This window comes from Armigeres subalbatus, chromosome 2 (assembly GCF_024139115.2).
Source record: "Armigeres subalbatus isolate Guangzhou_Male chromosome 2, GZ_Asu_2, whole genome shotgun sequence".
Lineage (NCBI taxonomy): Eukaryota > Metazoa > Arthropoda > Insecta > Diptera > Culicidae > Armigeres > Armigeres subalbatus.
The window spans coordinates 279,822,547-279,841,521 of record NC_085140.1 but is presented as its reverse complement, the minus strand read 5'-3'; the positions used below and the strand labels follow the sequence as shown (position 1 = coordinate 279,841,521).

General features: G+C 42.2%; 1 protein-coding gene across 2 annotated transcripts in view; it reads right to left on the bottom strand.

The window, feature by feature from the left end:
* Nucleotides 1-1,781: 1,781 nt before the first annotated feature.
* The window catches only part of LOC134212310 (uncharacterized), a 71,595-nt gene continuing 54,401 nt past the window's right edge, over nucleotides 1,782-18,975 (bottom strand). For both annotated transcript variants that reach the window (XM_062690042.1, XM_062690043.1), the window contains exons 21-26: nucleotides 4,776-5,491; nucleotides 4,580-4,721; nucleotides 3,698-4,515; nucleotides 3,549-3,632; nucleotides 2,910-3,487; nucleotides 1,782-2,853 (exon numbers count right to left, since the gene is read on the bottom strand). In XM_062690042.1, coding sequence (XP_062546026.1) covers nucleotides 1,878-2,853; nucleotides 2,910-3,487; nucleotides 3,549-3,632; nucleotides 3,698-4,515; nucleotides 4,580-4,721; nucleotides 4,776-5,491 — 3,314 coding nt within the window. In that variant the 3' untranslated portion in view covers nucleotides 1,782-1,877. The remainder of the gene's footprint in view (nucleotides 2,854-2,909; nucleotides 3,488-3,548; nucleotides 3,633-3,697; nucleotides 4,516-4,579; nucleotides 4,722-4,775; nucleotides 5,492-18,975) is intronic.

The window sequence follows — 18,975 nt, the reverse complement described above, 5'->3', positions numbered from 1 at the left end:
CCCTTGCTGCATCGCGATCGCCCGCGCTGTGTCCTTCACCTCCAGAATATGTCTGCACTCTTCGTCGAACCAATCGTTCCGTTGACTTCGACCCACATACCCGACGTTGTTCTCCGCTGCGTCGTTAATAGCTTCTTCTTCTTCTTCTTCTTCTTCTTCTTATTGGCATTACATCCCCACACTGGGACAGAGCCGCCTTGCAGCTTAGAGTTCATTAAGCACTTCCACAGTTATCAACTGCGAGGTTTCTAAGCGAGGTTACCATTTTTGCATTCTTATATCATTATGCTAGCACGCTGATTCTTTTATGCCCAGGGAAGTCGAGACAATTTCCAATCCGAATATTGCCTAGACCGGTACCGGGAATCGAACCCAGCCACCCTCAGCATGGTCTTGTTTTGTAGCCGCGCGTCTTACCGCACGGCTAAGGAGGGCGTCGTTAATGGCTGCTTTAACTGTATTCCAGTAGTCCTTAAGAAGGGTACCATCGAGCTCACCCACTGCGCGTATGCAGTGGCGACATCATGTTGCTTCAGTCGCTCTAGGTCGTACCATGGCGGCCGGCAGTACCGAACATTGTTTATGACGAATAGTATTGAGCTTTTTTATCATCATCAGATAGTAGTCAGAGTCGGTGTTAGTGCCAAGATATGTCCTGATGTTGATAATGTCGGAGAAGTACCGTCCATCAATCAGAACGTGGTCGATTTGTGATTCTGTCTGCAGCAGTGGTGACCGACACGGAAGGCTTTGTTGGAAGTAGGTGCTACGAATGGTCATATTCTTGGAGGTGGCGAAATCAATTAGTCGTAGGCCGTTTCCGTTCTTCAACTGGTGGGCGCTGAACTTCCCAATAGTCGGGATTGACATGGGTTTTACGATTCCCATGGTACCGTTCAAGACAAAATTTTCAAAACGACTTATCTGCTTTTGTAAACAAAGATTCAAACGACGATTTGACGAATCTGATAGCTCTCCCACGCAAACCATTACCATCAACAGGTAGCGGAAACCTTCAACTACCTATTGGTGGTGTTGATTTGCGTGGGAGAGCTATCAGATTTGTCAAATCATCGTTTGAATCTTTGTTTACAAAAGCAGATAAGTCGTTTTGAAAATTTTGTCTTGCGTTCATCTATTTGGTTTAAGGTGGAAACTTATATTATGACTTAGAGGAAATTAAGGAAGCTTAAATCATTCTGAAGAGGGAAACTCGGACTAGTCATCAACATGTCGAAGATTATGTACATGATAGGAAGAGGTTCAAGAAGATGACGTAAGCCACTTCTCCAAAAGTTTGTATCGGTGGCGGAATCAAAGGGGCTAAAGAATTCGTGTACTGCTGACCGCCGAAAACTTTGGACTCCGCACTTGGAGTTTTCGAAAGGAAAGTGCTGCGTACCACAACTTGCTAATTTTGCTTATCGAACCATTAATTGTTCTCACCACGGAAATCGGACGAATACCGCAATACCGGACTAAGTACGTAGCCGGAATGTTGGACAATTTCTCGGTGAAAATGGTTCTGGACAATGATCCGGCGGGCACCAGAATGGGAGGTACGCAGTGAATAAGATGCATCCACCAGGTTGAAGACTGCATGGTTGGCGACGTGCAGTTATGAACGAGCTGAATGGGGATGGTTTTCATGTTCTGCAAAGACCACTCCGGTTTAGTAATTTCCCACAAACATCCGAACCTTTAAATACAAGTCCTAAACGGCATTAGTCCACCTCAACAATGAATAATGACTTTCTCTTTTTATAACAAACATACCTTATAGGTTTTAAATAATATTTATTTGTTACTTTTTTGTAAACAGGTCATGGCACTTTATCAAATATACAAAAGAAAAAACTTAACATTTTATTGTCTCTCTACAAAAGTTCATCATCTTCTTCCCAATCCCAATCATGATCCGGCTGCAGAACCGACAGCAGTTCGTCTTCGCTCATCCGTTCTTGATCTAAGCTGAACGCCGACGGATAAGTACACGGCAGGCACAACATGTACGACACGCCCGTGTTGTGGCCGGTGCATTCGCAGGTCTGACATGGTGTCGGCACTGCCGTGCTTGCCACGCGTTTCGCGAACACCGATATGAACTTTTTGGTCGGATTACGGCGCTCTGGCCGGAGCTTCCGGCCACTGAATACGGAACCGTCCGTTTCCAGTGCCAAAGCTGCGCAACTTCCCAACGTAGCTTTTGGTAGTCGAATTTGTTTGCGCAGATCGGTGTCCCCGATGAGGTCTTTGATGTCCTTTTTGGTGTACGCCTTATTGCTATCCATACCGAAGAACATCCGTGAGACACGAGATTTATCGAATTCGATATCCTGATCGGCGAGAATGTGGAGCTTAATTCCGTTCTCCAACAGCAATTGCAAAACAGAGGAATAATCCAGCTTCATGCTGGAACTGGAACATTTGGAACATGGCATAAGGATGAATGTTTTGGATGCTCCTGGACGAAACACTAACTTCGATGCAACAATGATTGCTTCAAAGATGTCATCGTTGGTGCCGGTGGCCATAGCGATGTGGTTGAAGAAGGGTTCGATGTATTCATGTGATACGAACACGTTATCGTTCACAATAACGCTTCGGGCCTTGTCGAAAGGTGACATTCCTCCAAAGGATACCACCGAGTAGCGATTATCGGTGATATTCAGTTCCTGTAGCTCCTTATGAAGAGTTTGAACCATGGTTACAACGCTCTTCGACGTGGTTATATTTTGATTACACAGTTTTGCCTCTACGATGAATACAACATCCGTCGTTTGTGGAATTTCGTTGTCTTTCATAGGCACGAACGCACCTTCTGGGACGTAAGATCCATTGATCAATTTGCAGCTGGAAAATCGAACATTTAGACTAAACAAAGATAAGGAATAAAAACATACACTTACTGAATACACGTATCGGGAACTCGTAGAGGCATGTCTTCCAAACTACAGGCCTCCATATAAGCAAGAGCGGAAGTGCATGCACCATTGTTGGATGGATCATTAGATTTACTATCCAAGTGGTGTCCCAAATCAAGGCACATTTCGAAGAACGGCGTAGTATCAACAATTGGGAAACACGAAGCAAAGTAAGAATGTTTGTGACGGAAGAACGATTCGCAAATTTGACTGAGCTCGTTCGAAACCGACAGGAAATTGTGAGTATGGTTAGTAGCCTGCACATCGGCCTCACAATCTGGAAGCGTCCAGCTGTTGATGAACTGCTCTTTGGAAGCGGAAAACTTCTGGTCCGAAGTGATGTAATCATCGAAAACCTCGTTGTTCATGGTACCCAATATGCCGGCAGTTTTACCAAAGTACCATCCGCTCAGATCGAATGAGCACATGTGATACTGTAGGCTGCACGTGAGCTTGAATCCTTTAAAGGATTGTATCATTAAGAGATCCGCCTCACGGTAGACTACAGTATCGACTATCTGAGCTGGTAGAGCAGTGGTTACATTGCGGTCGACTTTCACAGACTGAAATTTATTAGGATGCGATTAGCATGGCGATTAATATGACTGTATTCGATTAACTTACAGCATCCTTTACGTCAATTTCCAGAACATGTCCATCCGTCAGTAAAGTGATCTTTCTTGAAGGCTTTCCACTTTCTCGAAGAACCTGAAAAGGCAAAAAATAATTATATCATATAAAAGAATAGCCTTCTAGTCTAGAACAACAATTACCGATGGTTCCAAAAGCATCGTGAAAGTGCGCTCGTAAAAATCGTGAGCCAGTACATAGGAACATTGATTCGTTTGGCCATTCTTCAGCAAGTCTCGTAAGTCCATCGAAACGAATCGCTTATCAAAAGACATGTAATGTCTTGATCCGATTAATAGCGAGTTTGCTTTGAACGGTGGTAACCACATCTTTGTGTCCGTGTATGGTTTCAGTTCGCTATAAATTGTCCAGATGGTGGTGTTGCTACCCGCGAAGAAATCCTGAATATCGGTCAAAAATTTGTACTCTGGTATTTCGTCGAACTTGGGCGTTTCGTTGAAGGCATGCCACGACATAGGCAGTTTTTGCTCCAGCTCCATAATGCCATGATCGGGATCGAAGATGAACTTTGTCTTCGCTTCTCGGTAGCGGTTCTCTGCCTGCAGAGCAGTCTGCGCTAATCTGCCCAGTTTGTTCCTAACGATTTGCCACAGCTGATGCAGACGTTTCTCTAATTGGAACTCCTCGGCAATCCATTCGACTTTCGATCGTACCTCATTGATGCGTTGCAAAATGAATTGTACATATTCAAGATTCTGAAGCTGTTTCATTTCTTCCCAAAGCTCTGTGAGGACTTGATTAAGTTCCCTACCGAATGGAACAAGACGGAAGAACTTTTCCTTTATGAAGCGAATAACGATAGATCCGTATTTCTTAGTGTTGGTTATGATGTCGTTCTGGACAATATCCTTGTATAATGTGTCCAAATCCTGCGTGAAGTTGGTAACTTTGGTGAAGTATGGTGATTCGGCTATTTCTTGTGTTTTGTTATACAAGAATGCTGGAGAATTGAAAAGAAACAAAAATGATTCAAACTTCTAGTATGACATCTACCAAATACTCACAAAATACTTCATGCCCAATGTGCCATGTCATCGATTCGGCATAGTGTGCCAATTTGATAACAGATGGCTCGATGGTCTGCAACATTCTTTCCCAGTACGACGTGATGACTTCACTTAGCTTCCTCCACATCTCTTGAACGTGCTGTAAATAATGTCAGTTAGTCTAGCATTTTTTTAAGAACTACGAGTAACTTACTTTTATAAACTGTAAGTGAAGATCTTTAATAAATTTGTCGTATCTCCGTACCGATGTTTCCAGCACCTCTGACAGATACTTCATTGAATCCCCTTGCAGAATTCGTCCGAACACATCAACCACTCTCTGGTAAGATTCCTTGATTGTTTCCAGCAGCCATTGGATGGACTTCTTCAACGCTTGTCCAGAATCGCCCATAACTTGCCAAAATTCAGTCAATATTTTTGGTAACGAGGTAATTTTGTTCTTGATTGCTAATTCATCTAACACGGTAATGGTGAAGTTAATCACTGATCGGATGTAGAAATCGTCCGCCACGTATGAAGCGTTCAAGAACTGACGCAAATCCTCCAAATCATCTTGAATAACGTTCAATCCTGAGACATCGTCCAGAAAGCCTTCCATATAGGGATGGGCGGCGTCCCACATTCCACTCACCGAATCCTTCGATTCGCTGTAGATCTGTTTGATCCAGAACTCCACCGCATCGGTGAACGACGTGTGCATCGACGAGAAGTAATTTCGAATAAGATCGCGTACATCGGAGCGGATCTCCGGTCTCCACAGCAGTTTGCTCGTAACCAAGCGGGAATGATTCATTTTCAGATAGTAAGCGACATCGACTTCCCGTGAGGTGTCGTAATCTCTCCAGAAATCGAAATAGGCGCTTCTGGAATCCGGAATGATTCCGTACATATAGATGTTCTCTGTGGCATCTGTAATTGGGAAAATCATATTTGTTTTTCGTTAGAGTATTAGTTGAAATTAGTGATCAGCAATTCCACGTTGAAAAATACATGATTCCCCAGTATCACTATTGGATCATAATTGGAAAATATTGCAAATATTCTCATTAAAATGGTTGAACACCCGAAGTGTGCACGAAGTGTTCAACATTTTGCTGTAATTTTGATCGTTCAATGTTTGTCAAAGTATTGCATGAAACTTTTGAATTAACATTTTGAGCATTTCTTGTTAAAGAAACGTCCAAAAACAATTTCCTCTCAACAGAAGCCACAAGGTACACACCAATTACGTTAATGTAATGCCTATCCATTCATACTTCATAGCACTGGGGTCATCCTGCAGAAAACCCGTCCAAACGTACAACACGCTGATATTGTTTCCCTAGATATAGCCAAAAGTTCCAACATAATCTGGGCCTCATGATCAACATATCTTTGGTGACTTTTTATAGCATTTGAACAAACTGAATTTTCCGAATCATCTACGTTCTACGGTACCAAACATACAATGAGATAATCGTTCCGCAGACACTTTCTTTAGCGGTTACGCTGTTCCTTACAATGAATGGTGTCTTACACTGCTGCTCCTCAACTTATATTTTTCATTTACTCGAACTAAGGCTGATTTGACCTTTGCAGTACATACAAGTCATCTCCACTTTGACTTCTTGCGCCCGTTGGATCGTTGTCAAGAATCATTTTTACCTAGTTACTGTCCGACATTCTGGCTACGTGCCCGGTCTACCAAAGTCGTCCAAATTCCGCGTTGTCCGCTATCTGCAGTGACGGTGATGGTGACGAACTCTATTCGATCCGTCTTGCGATTTACGTCTTAAAATTTCTCCACTGCTATCGTTTTCGGCAGTCATCAGAGAGCCCTAGAACACGAATTCTTCAACCACCCACCCAACTTGTATCTTTCCTTTTTTATGACTTGATTTAGTCATACATGAGTTTACTGACAACTGTGCTGGTTGGGATGACATTCTCTTGGGGCAGTAAAGTTCACTTCTCCTGGTATCGCTAGCCAACCCACGCAGAGGGAGTTTCTAGCGGCTTAAAGGGCTATAATAGGAGCGCTACGAAGCGCATTGAAGCCAATGGATATGTAACCAGGACCGGATTTAGCCGGAAGGGGGCCCTGGGGCCGACGGTATGTAGGGGCCCCAAAATGTATAAAAAATGTTGGTTTTGGTACACAAGATTTGTGAGGGCCCGGGGCCACGGCCCCCCCGCCCCCCCCATAAATCCGGCCCTGTATGTAACGAAGTGCAGTAAGCTGGGTAGCATCAACTTGAAACCACGGGTGGGATGATGGCGAGACGTGACTGCTTTCCGTCCCATAAAACCCTACCGAGCAGCATAAAATGGACAAAAATAGTAGCAGCCACTTAATTGTGACCAAATCTGGTCACATATGAGTTGCAGTAACATGTGGAACATATGTGCTGCTAGGGTTGGCTGTCCTTATCACAATGACTGTCTTGATCTAACGTCAGCTAAGTGGATGTAGACTCAGATAAGTATTCCTGAGCGCAGACAACCATGGGATCGTGAAGGATTCGGTAACCGCAGAGAGGGGCGCCCAATAGAAATGAGTGTCGATTTTTCAAACATGAGCGGAACCGGAAAAGGCACCACGATTTCACCTAAGAGGAGGAAGTCGAAAGCTGAAGCGATGACAGTGCACCCAATGCCGGCAATTTAAGCGGGAACATCAATAGTTCGGATTTGAGCACGGCTACTGTTACGACCAGCGGAACCCAACCCAGTATGGTCGAATAGCTCGACGCCATTTTTAAGTTTATGGGCAGTAGGAACAATATTTGCAGGAAGCTGAAACAGTACCTGCTAAAGCTCTGGCTGTCCGTTCAGGTCGCAAAACGTAAACTGGGCCCCTTGATCAAATAGCTTAACGACAAGGGAACCGAGTAAACGGAAAAATATATCTAAGGGGCCCCACACACGCTCCGACATGTTGTACAACTTTGACTCCGCCCCCAGGAGATTTGGTTCGGTCGGAGCCAAGTCGGACCGTCTGTGGGCAAGTTGTACTGTTCAACAGTCGTACAACTTGCCCACAGACGGTCCAACTTTACTCCGACCGAATCAAATTTCCTGGGGGCGGAGTCAAAGTTGTACAACATGTCGGAGCGTGTATGGGGCCCCTAACATGCATTCGGCATAGAGGGTAGAACTTGCATACGACACAGATATTACATGTCCGTCAAAACGACGGAACACGTGGGCTAGACCAGAAGTCCCTGATCACTGGCACAAGTGCAGCGGAAAAAAGGCAGCATCAATCATCCTTCAAAAAAGATCACGAAGGTGAGAGAGAGAGGTGAGGCCGTACTGGTCAAGATAAAGTTGTCATGGAGATAAGGGCTCTGTGCACAGAGATGACCCTCCAGTAGATGCACGAGGTTACTATGTCGGAGGACCCTTTTACCCCAGTCAAATCGCAGTGTGGGTTCGAAGCAGCGCTGCCATTGGTTCGTTTTTGTAAGAGGCCATTTAACACAAAAGTAACAATGTTCAATCTATCGGTTGCGGTTGAAATCTAGGGAGCTTAAAAGTTACCCCAAACACACGCGACGCGATTCTACCGCTTGGCGACAGCGATTCTGCCGCCGTTGGTATGCAAAGAATCGCGGCAACTACTTGTCGCCGTCACGACTATGAAATCGTTTAGGTCTAGGGGAGCCTTAACGCATGATGGTTGATAGTAAAGAGGAGTAAACTGTGTCGAAAATGCGATGTAGAAGGCCATAAGGCGTAAGTACTGAGAAGCCTGTTATGTGCCAGTAAAAAAAACAGGCACGCAACCACGCCATGGGAGAACCGTACAAATACCGTACTGTACATGTAACGCCTGCTGTGCAAGCTCCTTGAATGCCATGCCTGGAAGGTCGGATGTAGTTGGTTATAGTGGGCATTTTTTCTGCGTGGGCGAATGGGGCATTCGCTGCACCACCGCTAGATAACAAATCATGCTGGAGGCTCTAGCCAAAGCTAACGTGGCTCTCGCTAATGTCGGGAAAGCACATTTTTTAGGGGTCAATGCGGAGTCAATCATTGACGTTACGTTCAGTAATCCTGAAGCTACAACTTTTTGACAGTAATCTAGGTGAAAGTCGGGCAAGCCCTCCATACGAGGCAAGATCGCCAGCACCGATTATAGAATCAATAAGCATTATTTCCACATTGTTGATACGAGGGAAGATGCTTAATAATGTAAAAGGATAATGAAACTGGAAGACACCTTTTTTCAACCTAAATAACTTTTGAAATATTATTTAGAAGTTGGTAAAGTGAAAACTGTAAAAGGATAATGAAACTGGAAGACACCTTCTTTTTTTTTTCAACCTAAATAACTTTTGAAATGATATTTAGAAGTTGGTAAAGTGAAACTAGGGGCCCTCCTTAGCCGTGCGGTAAGATGCACGACTACAAAGCAAGACCATGCTGAGGGTGGCTGGGTTCGATTCTCGGTGCCGGTCTAGACAATTTTCGGATTGGAAATTCCCAGCCAGCACACATGTTTCACATAGGTTGCTGCAACTCATATACGATCAAATTTAGTCACAATCAAGTTGCTGCAACCATTTTTGTCTAACTTGTGCTGCTCGGGTTGTCTCGACTTCTCTGGGCATAAAAGTATCATCGTGTTAGCCTCATGATATACGAATGCAGAAATGGTAACTTGGCTTAGAAACCTCGCAGTTAATAACTGTTGAAGTGCTTAATGAACACTAAGCTGCGAGGCGGCAATGTCCCAGTGGGGGATGTAATGCCAATGAAGAAGAGAAGTGAAAACTCGATTTTTCTTATAATTTTGTAATCACTTAATTTAAGGTTTTATATCTAAAATTAGTCGTTTTGTTGAAAAAAAAAATGATATCCAACAATGCTTAAATATGCCTAATAGTTTACACACACTAATAATTGGATGAGATTTGAAGAAAATATAATTGATAGAAGAAAACTTGTCGGCTTGGGGTAATACTGCCAACTGTGTTAAAGACAATATTTTAAAGGCGAAGAGTAAAATCCAAATTCTAGATGCATCCTCATGTGCTTACAAAAGAACCAGAATAATTTGGGTTTAAATTACAGTTGATACAAAATAACGGATTCAAAGTTAATCATGAAAATTAGTTTCAGTCAAATTTATTACCAGTGATCAATGACAATGACAAATGGGCTGCGAAATGGTGAGTTGACATCCGGGAAGGGGCGCCTAACATAGCTCTGGCCCTCACAAGTTCCAATACTCACGCTTCCACGGGTCTTCCGATGACAATTGACCGCCAGCTAAGGGTTGCGTACTTAGCTGGTAGTGCAGCCTGGGCACTGTTGTCCTTCTGACATCAGCTAGAGTGAGAGGGTGCGTCCTGTGAGGTCTGCCTAGGATGTGGTGGGGTTCGACAGTGGGCTCTGTTGAACTCCTATAAAAAGCTGTATGTGTCCCCAAGCAGGCCCTATCAAAGCGACCGTGTGCCGCTCAAAGCGCACTAGCCTAGTCCTGGTGTTGGGTGGGACTTTAAACAAATTTGACCCGACTGACCGAGCATCTGTTCACCGAGGAGGTGCGGCTCCAACAGCGTCTGTTCTGGCATCCAGCGGCTGAGTATGAAATGCTATTCCCCGGAAGCTATACCTAAGATGGCAGCCCCAACCCGGTGGATAGGGAACCTTGGGCCAACAACCTACTGTTCCCGAAACATCAATTTGTTCGAGAATCCGATAATGAAAGAATACGGACTGATTTTACGGCAACGATTCTTAGCGCGAAACAACGGATACGAATAGGAACATAGAACGTTTTAACCCTAGTCCAGCAGGGTAAATTGGCACAACTTGCCAATGAGGCACGCCGCATGAAGCTTGAAATCCTGGGACTGAGTAAAGTCCGTTGGCCAAACTTTGGAGTACACAGAACGCCGTCGGGACAAGTTCTCCTATACTTTGATTTACGAGGTGAACACACTCGTCGGTATCGCGGAATTGGCTTCCTACTAAGCGCCCAGGCACAATCTGCGCTTATGAAGTGGGAACCTATAAGTGAAAGGATAATCGTTGCCAGATTTAGAACACAGGTCCGAAACCTTACTATAATCCAATGTTATGCGCCAACCGATGCTGCCGATCTGCAAGACAAAGAGAACTTCTACAGTCAACTCAATGCCGTCGTAGATAGAATTCCGAAGGGTGATATCAAGATCTGTTTGGGCGACTTCAATGCGAAGATCGGATCCGACAACTCGAACCATGAGCGCATTATGGGACGCCATGGTCTCGGAGAAATGAGCGAAAAAGGAGAGCTGTTCGCAGAATTTTGAGGTAATAACGATATGGTGATCGGGGGATCGCTCTTCCCTCATCGACCGGTTCACAAGGTCACGTGAGTCTCCCGTGACGGCTTTACAGAAAATCAAATCGACCACATCTGCATCAGCCGAAAATGGAAACGGAGCCTTTTTGATGTACGGAATAAACGTAGTGCCGATATCGCGTCTGATCATCACCTCCTCATCGGCGAAATACGCCTGCGCATTGCGCGGATTCGTCGGCAGGAGGAAAAAGTTGGACGACGATTCAACACACGCCGACTGGAAGATGCCACGGTGAAACGGTCCTTCGTTGAAGAACTGGAGACGCGTGCTGCAGATATTCCGGAAGGTGGCAGCGTGGAAGACCAATGGACCGCCACCAAGAATGCCTTCATCACCACTAGCGAGAACAATCTGGGCGAACTACGCACCCAGAGAAAACAATGGATCACCGATGAGACCTGGAGAAAGATAGAGGAGCGAAGAGAAGCCAAAGCCGCGATAGAGCGATCGAAAACCAGAGGAGCCAAAGTCTTAGCCCGTCAACGATACGCGGCTCTTGAGAAGGAAGTAAAACGCTCATGTCGACGAGACAAGCGAGCTTTTGCAGACTCTCTGGCCGACGAAGGAGAGAGAGCCGCCGCAACCGGGGACATTCGCCTCCTCTACGATATCTCACGACGCTTAAGCGGAGCGAAGATGAATGCAACGATGCCTGTGAAAGACACGAATGATCAGTTATTGACTGACCCAACTGACCAGCTAAAACGCTGGTTCGAGCACTTCGAACAACTTTTTCAAGTTGCAGCCAGGCCATCACCACCTCGGCATGATGTACCTAGGACCCGACGTATAACACGCGTCAATACCGAAGCTCCATCACTGCTAGAGATTCAAACAGCCATCCAAAGCATGAAATCGAATAAAGCCCCAGGGGTCGACCGCATATCAGCCGACCCCATGCTGATCCCATGACATCCGCTCAACTACTGCATCGTTTATTTCGTAATATCTGGGACACCGCAACTTTCCCGGTCGACTGGATGCAAGGTATCTTAGTGAAGGTGCCCAAAAAGGGTGACCTGACTGTATGCGATAACTGGCGAGGCATTATGTTGCTGTGTACCGTTCTCAAAGTTCTGTGCAAAATTATCCTAGCCCGGATTCAGGAGAAGATCGATGCGACTTTCCGGCGGCAGCAAGCCGGATTCCGTGCCGGAAGATCCTGTGTGGACCATATTGTCACGCTCCGCATCATTCTGGAGCAGGTCAATGAATTCCAAGAGTCCCTTTACTTGGTATTCATTGACTACGAAAAAGCTTTCGACCGTCTCAATCACGAGAATATGTGGGGCGCCCTGAGACGCAAGGGAGTTCCTGAGAAAATCATCGGCCTCATCGAGGCACAGTACGAGGCCTTCTCGTGTAGAGTGCTGCACAATGGGGTCTTGTCCGACCCTATCCGGGTCGTAGCTGGTGTGAGGCAAGGAAGTATTCTATCACCGTTACTGTTCCTCATCGTAATCGACGAGATTCTGGTAGATGCGATTGACCGTGAACCAAACCGCGGGCTGTTATGGCAGCCTATAACCATAGAGCACCTAAATGACTTCGAATTGGCGGATGATGTTGCACTCCTCGCGCAACGGCGCTCTGATATGCAGAGTAAGCTCAACGACCTTGCCGAGCGCTCCTCTTCGGCAGGTTTAGTCATCAACGTCAACAAAACCAAATCGTTGGATGTAAACACGGTGACTCCTTCCAGTTTCACAGTAGCCGGGCAACCAGTGGAGAATGTTGAAAGCTTCCAATATCTTGGTAGCCAAATGGCGTCAGACGGCGGTATCAAGATCGACATAGGCGCACGGATAAAGAAAGCAAGGGCTGCCTTTGCGAGTTTAAGAAATATCTGGAAAAACAGGCAGATAAGTGAACGCACCAAAATACGAATTTTTAACTTTAACGTGAAATCTGTGCTGTTATACGCTAGCGAAACATGGTGTGTATCATTGGAGAACACTCAACGGCTGCAGGTGTTCATTAACAGATGCCTGCGGTATATAATTTGGGCCTGGTGGCCTCACAACTGGATCTCAAACAACGAGCTCCATCGTCGTTGTCACCAGAGGCCGATAGCAACAGAAATTCGGGATCGGAAATGGGGCTGGGTCGACCACACTCTACGTAGGGGCGGAAATGAAATCTGTAAACAAGCATTAGACTGGAACCCAGCAGGACATCGCAGCAGAGGCAGACCCAGAGGCTCATGGCGGCGAAGCCTCAATAAAGAAATAAAAGAAGTCGACCGAAATCTAACCTGGCAACAGGTTAAAGCGATAGCCGGGCAACGCTCAGGATGGAGATCTTTCAAGTCGGCCCTTTGCACCACCGGAGGTGTACAGGATCCATAAGTAAGTAAGTAAGATCAATGACAATTTTGGAAGTGTCATCATTCGTGCATAATCACTTCAAGTGCAAAAATGATAACTAATGTTTTATTTAGTTCAAAACATTTTTTCGAATATTTTTTGTATTTCGAGGACGAAAGGGGTGGCGGTCATTTTGGCCAAAAATGTTACATATGCAGTTTCTCAAACAAACGGTTCAAATATTCTTGCATGGAAATATTATAGAAAACACCCAAAAAAGATGGCTAAGAGACAAATCTGCAGTATGCAAAGATTTTTTTGTGTTCCTCAAGAGCCAGAGCTTAGGGTGGCGATCTTGCCCTACTTTCCCCTATATGGTAAGTTTTCTTATTATGCATCTCGAGATAAAATAGAATACTGCGGCTTCCTGCTGGTTGCTTCTCAGGTAATCGCAACGGTCACTAAACACAACAGTGTCAATGAAAATCTCACCCACCGTATGTCACCGTATGCACTTGTCATGATAAACACTCTCCATGTACTTAGTGACTCCGGTTGCCTCTCACTAATACAATCGAACACTGCTGTCATTTCGCAGAAAGCACGTGTTTTTTTTTTGAGCGGGAAAATTCTGCCTATGTTTTAACACGGCGGCTATCTTGACGTTACCTTCGCAGTCGAGCCTGCGAGTGTAAGACCGTCGCAGCATTCTAGAAAAAGATAAGCGCGACAATAATTCACTAAGATGGCGACATTTGCGTTTTTAGCTTTCAGTCTTTTTAGATGAAAACATAAAACCCCGTTTTTGATCCTAAAAGCTAAAACCTCAAATATATGGTTAGCCATAGCGTACACAGTGATAAATGGACCAAGGTCTTTAGGTAAAAGGTCTTAGATTTTTTTAAAATCTTTATTGGAGTGATTTTTTAATAAATATTTCATCACTGAACGTCTTAGACTTCGAGGGAGTAACTATTAACGCAGTCCTTAGGCTAGAGCACGACACTCTAGTCCTATACGGGGATGTACTAACTCTCGTTCTTTTACGTGCGTGTGATGGGACAATATCGAGGAAAAGAGTACCAAGAAATGATAGGCCACAAACGTACTAGCAGAACGCGATCATCGCGAGTCTTCGAACTACTTGCCTTTGGGCAAGAAGAAGCCGTACACAGTTTTAAGTTGCGAAGACAGCTCTCGAGAAGTCCTTCATAAATATAATAGCCCTGTTTGTCTGACAACCGGCCACAGCATTTGATGGAAATTTCACAGACAACAGACGTTGAAAATTTTGATTTTTTTAATGCATGAGAGCGATTCCAAGCAACAGCATCAAAATTTAAGAAAATTTTTAATTCATGATTTTCTATTGAGTTGAAACTTTGCACAGTTTTCCAATTTCATCTAAATCGTCATTTTTCGATATCAAATCTTCATATTGAGTCACGACTAACTTTTCAAAAGGGTGTATGTGAAAATGGTTCAAAAATATTTAAAAAGCTGCACAGCAAAAACGGAATGTGCGATTGTTATGATTTTTTCAGCAAAGTTAGACAACTAAATGGTGATTCTTAAGAAAATGTGCACAGTAAAAAAAAAATTTTTTTTGCCTTTAAAAATATCATTTTTGTCACAAAAACTCAAATATCTCAAAACCCTATCTTTTTTCGAACGTATTTACGTATATACGTATACGTAACGTATTTAAAACGGTCCATTATATTAGCTATCTACCATAAAAATTTGGTGATGGTAAACTAATAAACAAAAAAGTTATGACATTTCAAACATTTCACAATTTTCACATATAGTAAACAAAAAAAAATTTCCGTGTATTTTTTTTTCAAGAATCGCAGTTTGATGCTGATTTTATTGTTAAGGGCCTTGCGTGAGTTAAACAAGTTGTTTGTATGATATTCCATATTTATGTATTCATCGATATTATGTATATTATATGTATAAATATTATATGTATAAATAAATAAAAATGAATTAATATTATCCTAAGTATTAAATTAAATGTGGCAGTTACACAATGTTGTTATAGAAACTCTAAGAGTTTTGGGTTTGAATTTTGGTATGGGTTATGATATCATGAAAACAGTTTATTAATACTTATTTTTTATTTATTTTATTCAAATTTTTAAAATATCGAACACTTTTGAATTATTATCAGCACAGTTTGAGTATAGTTTTGCTTTAATTTTATTTTCCGACAATGGAATGAAACAGTGAAATTTTTGGGTTCCTTGGATCGTTTTCGCGTTATTAAATTGCTCGCTGAGCTCTGAAGCCTTTATATCGTACTCTTCAGTAGTAGTAAAACAAAATGATAATTTGGTTAAATCTTTTCTTTTCTACGATTTGCCCAATCAAAAGTTCTTTCGCAGTTTTAATTGGATGCTCACGTTCTTTGGCTAAACTTGCTCTTGTGGCCATGCGCTTTATTGTTCCTCCAATAGCATCACAAGGACCTTTGCCATGTGATGTAGCAAAAATGCCATTCTGCATCAATTCCGTACATTGATTTAAATTGACATAGGCTCGAAAAATTCTTACGATTTTTGTACTGCGACGCTGCTCCATCAGACATGAAATATATCTTTTGACTTCTTTATGCTTATCAACGCGTAAAAGTTAATCATTTTTCAATGAACAAGTTTACGGATACTGAATCGTGTCTTAAATCTTCGGAAATTATAATAAAACTTAAGTGTTCAATTTGCGTACTTCCATTAAAATAAATAACGAATGGATGAATTGTAGCTTGTTGTACGTTCCAGTGATGGGACTGCACTTCATCTTGCAATACAAAGCTGTAATTTTCAGAAAAATCACAAATGACTAAAAATTCACCATTTTGTAATGTATTTTTCGTATTTTTAAAAGCTGGATTGTTCTGTTTTAATGAAATCGTGAGGATTAAACTTTCTAATTTCAAGCAAAAATATGACACAAACTCATCTACAGGTTTTACAATAGTTTCTATGTCACACCTATCCGTGGTCACCCATTGCTCAAATGATAACTGATCAATATATTTTTCTTCAAACTCAGCGAATAAAGTATTTTCCAATGATGAAGAATCTGGACAATCCTAACAAGATCGTAGATAGCAATTTGATGTTGTATTTTCACACAAAAGACTACCAGTTAACATTTTAATATCCTTTGTTAAATTGATTCTTTTCAAACTATGTAAAATAAGATTAATATTCTCATGGGTTGTGCACACACACATTATGTGTTCCTGAATTGGAAAGAAGCTTACATTGCCTTGGCCGAAGGCTTGCAAATGAGGAAAAACCTATTTTAATATTATCGTGAATTTCCTTGAAGCGTGTGTACGCTTCTTTCAAAATCGTCATCATTAATCGTTTTTGGATTGCTTGACGCTTTCCATCTTTTTTACTGATACATAATCTTTTTGACCAGGCATAGCTCGACTTACTTCATCATCTTCAAAATATTGAACTACTATTTCTTTTGTCTCATCTGTTAATGCAGTACTAGACCTAGTATTTTTGGTTGAAAGACAGTTATTCTTCAATTGTTTTGCCTCTTTTACTGTATTTCTATTGGTTTTGAACTCATCAATGGCATCCTGAATAGACCACGAACTTGGCAGCATCGACAAAATCAATAATTTTGGCTGCATTCGAGAACCTTTCCTTCATATTTATAATTACCTCATCGTAGTCTGTATTTTCCACATCATCAGGTCCTAATTTGAAGAGGTTTCTTCGTACAGCTTCGTTTATTTCACGGTATTTTTTCTCCGGGTAATAAACGTAGTCCATCTTACTCCATTTAATCAGGTCACTTTTATCCCAGCTATGCCCTCGTTAAAGCGTTCGATGTTGACCTTTTGGATACACTCATCTTCCGATTGATTTGTTGAAACAGATTTCGCTGATGGTACGGTGGCAAGGCTCTCAGCACTTAATACTTCTGGTAATTCCTCAGTTGTTGTCGATACATCTGGCAATTCCTCAGTTGCTGTCGTTTTCGAACTTCCTGCGCTCTGCTCAACCGATGATATACAGATTGCTCTTTTGTCAACGTTTAGACGGCAGGACGTGCAAATGCGTAAATTTGTATTCAATGTGGACATTGGAGCATAACCAGTCGCTTTCAGTTTATCTATGGTGCTTTCGGTGAGATTTCGTAACTCTTTTGAACACTTTTTTTCCATCAAACGGCCTACAACAGTTGAGAAAGCGGCTACTCATGTTGTTCGTAATATTTCAATAAACAAAATCACTTTTAAGTTTTACTGACTAGTTTGGTGTCATTTGCTTGACTGAAGAAAAATTACTATAAGATCTTTAACAACCTTAGTAGTAGTAATTTCTTTGCTTTTTCGTGAGCATTGTCATGGTATGTACCTATCATGCATTTGTTGTTGTTGAAGATACCCGTTTCCTCCCGATCATAAAGTCTATTCTCTAAGAGGTATATTTTTTGCAGGTAAACTATAGACGTACACGTGTATATAAATCTTTGATTTTGCAGCTTTTGTCTTAAAAATAACATTTCTGATATGTTTCTATCAACGTTATTATCAACAGGTTTCAACACTATTAAAAGAATTTTTCGCCAGTCACGTGCAATGAAAAGTATGACACTATCAATACTTTTGATCACAACACTGGATCGTGTCTAAGTTTCTTATAGATGCTATGAATAATTAAATCAAAATATCATGAAAACAACTTGTTTAAATCACGTCCCTTAACAATAAAATCTGCATCAAACTGCAATTCTCGAAATAACTTACACAGAAAAAATTTTTTTTTTACTAGATGTGAAAATTGTGAAATGTTTGAAATGTCATAACTTTTTTGTTTATTAGTTTACCATCACCAAATTTTTATGGTAGATAGCTAATATAATGGACCGTTTTCCCTCCCGAAAAAAGATAGGGTTTTGAGATATTTGAGTTTTTGTGACAAAAATGATATTTTTAAAGGCAAAAAAAAATTTTTTTTTACTGTGCACATTTTCTTAAGAATCACCATTTAGTTGTCTAACTTTGCTGAAAAAATCATAACAATCGAACATTCCGTTTTGCTGTGCAGCTTTTTAAATATTTTTGAACCATTTTCACATACACCCTTTTGAAAAGTTAGTCGTGACTCAATATGAAGATTTGATATCGAAAAATGACGATTTAGATGAAATTGAAAAACTGTGCAGAGTTTCAAATATTTTCGAAATGGTCGCTCAGGATCGACTGACATGCCCCCGTGGAATGCCTCATGAAAAAAAAAACACTTGCCACGAGCATTACTGCGTCCACAAATAAATTAGTTTTAGATAGTAAAAGAACGTGCTTCAACAGCAAACGAGCTCGGTGGTCTAGTGGCTACCGCTTCTGCCTTATAAGCAGGAGGTCGTGGGTTCAATTCCAGGCTCGTCCCTTTCCTATTTTGTATTTTTAATTTAGTTCTTTCTGTGTTCCACGTTCTACCAGAACGATTCCTATCACTGAGGAAAATGGACGTATGATTTTCAATCAAACGCCTTATGAAAATTTGCCACAAGGAATCGGTATGAATTTCAATATGTTGCCGTATGAATGATGATTTTCATTTGAAAAAAAGTGAAGTGCGGCAGACTGGGTTCGAACCATGGACGTCGGAGTCGGTATGTAGACCACACGCCCATCGATGCTTAATTACTCAGGAAGGTAACTGCGTATAAGAATCACTGTTGGTGGAATAATCAGTCGAAGATTCATAAGGCG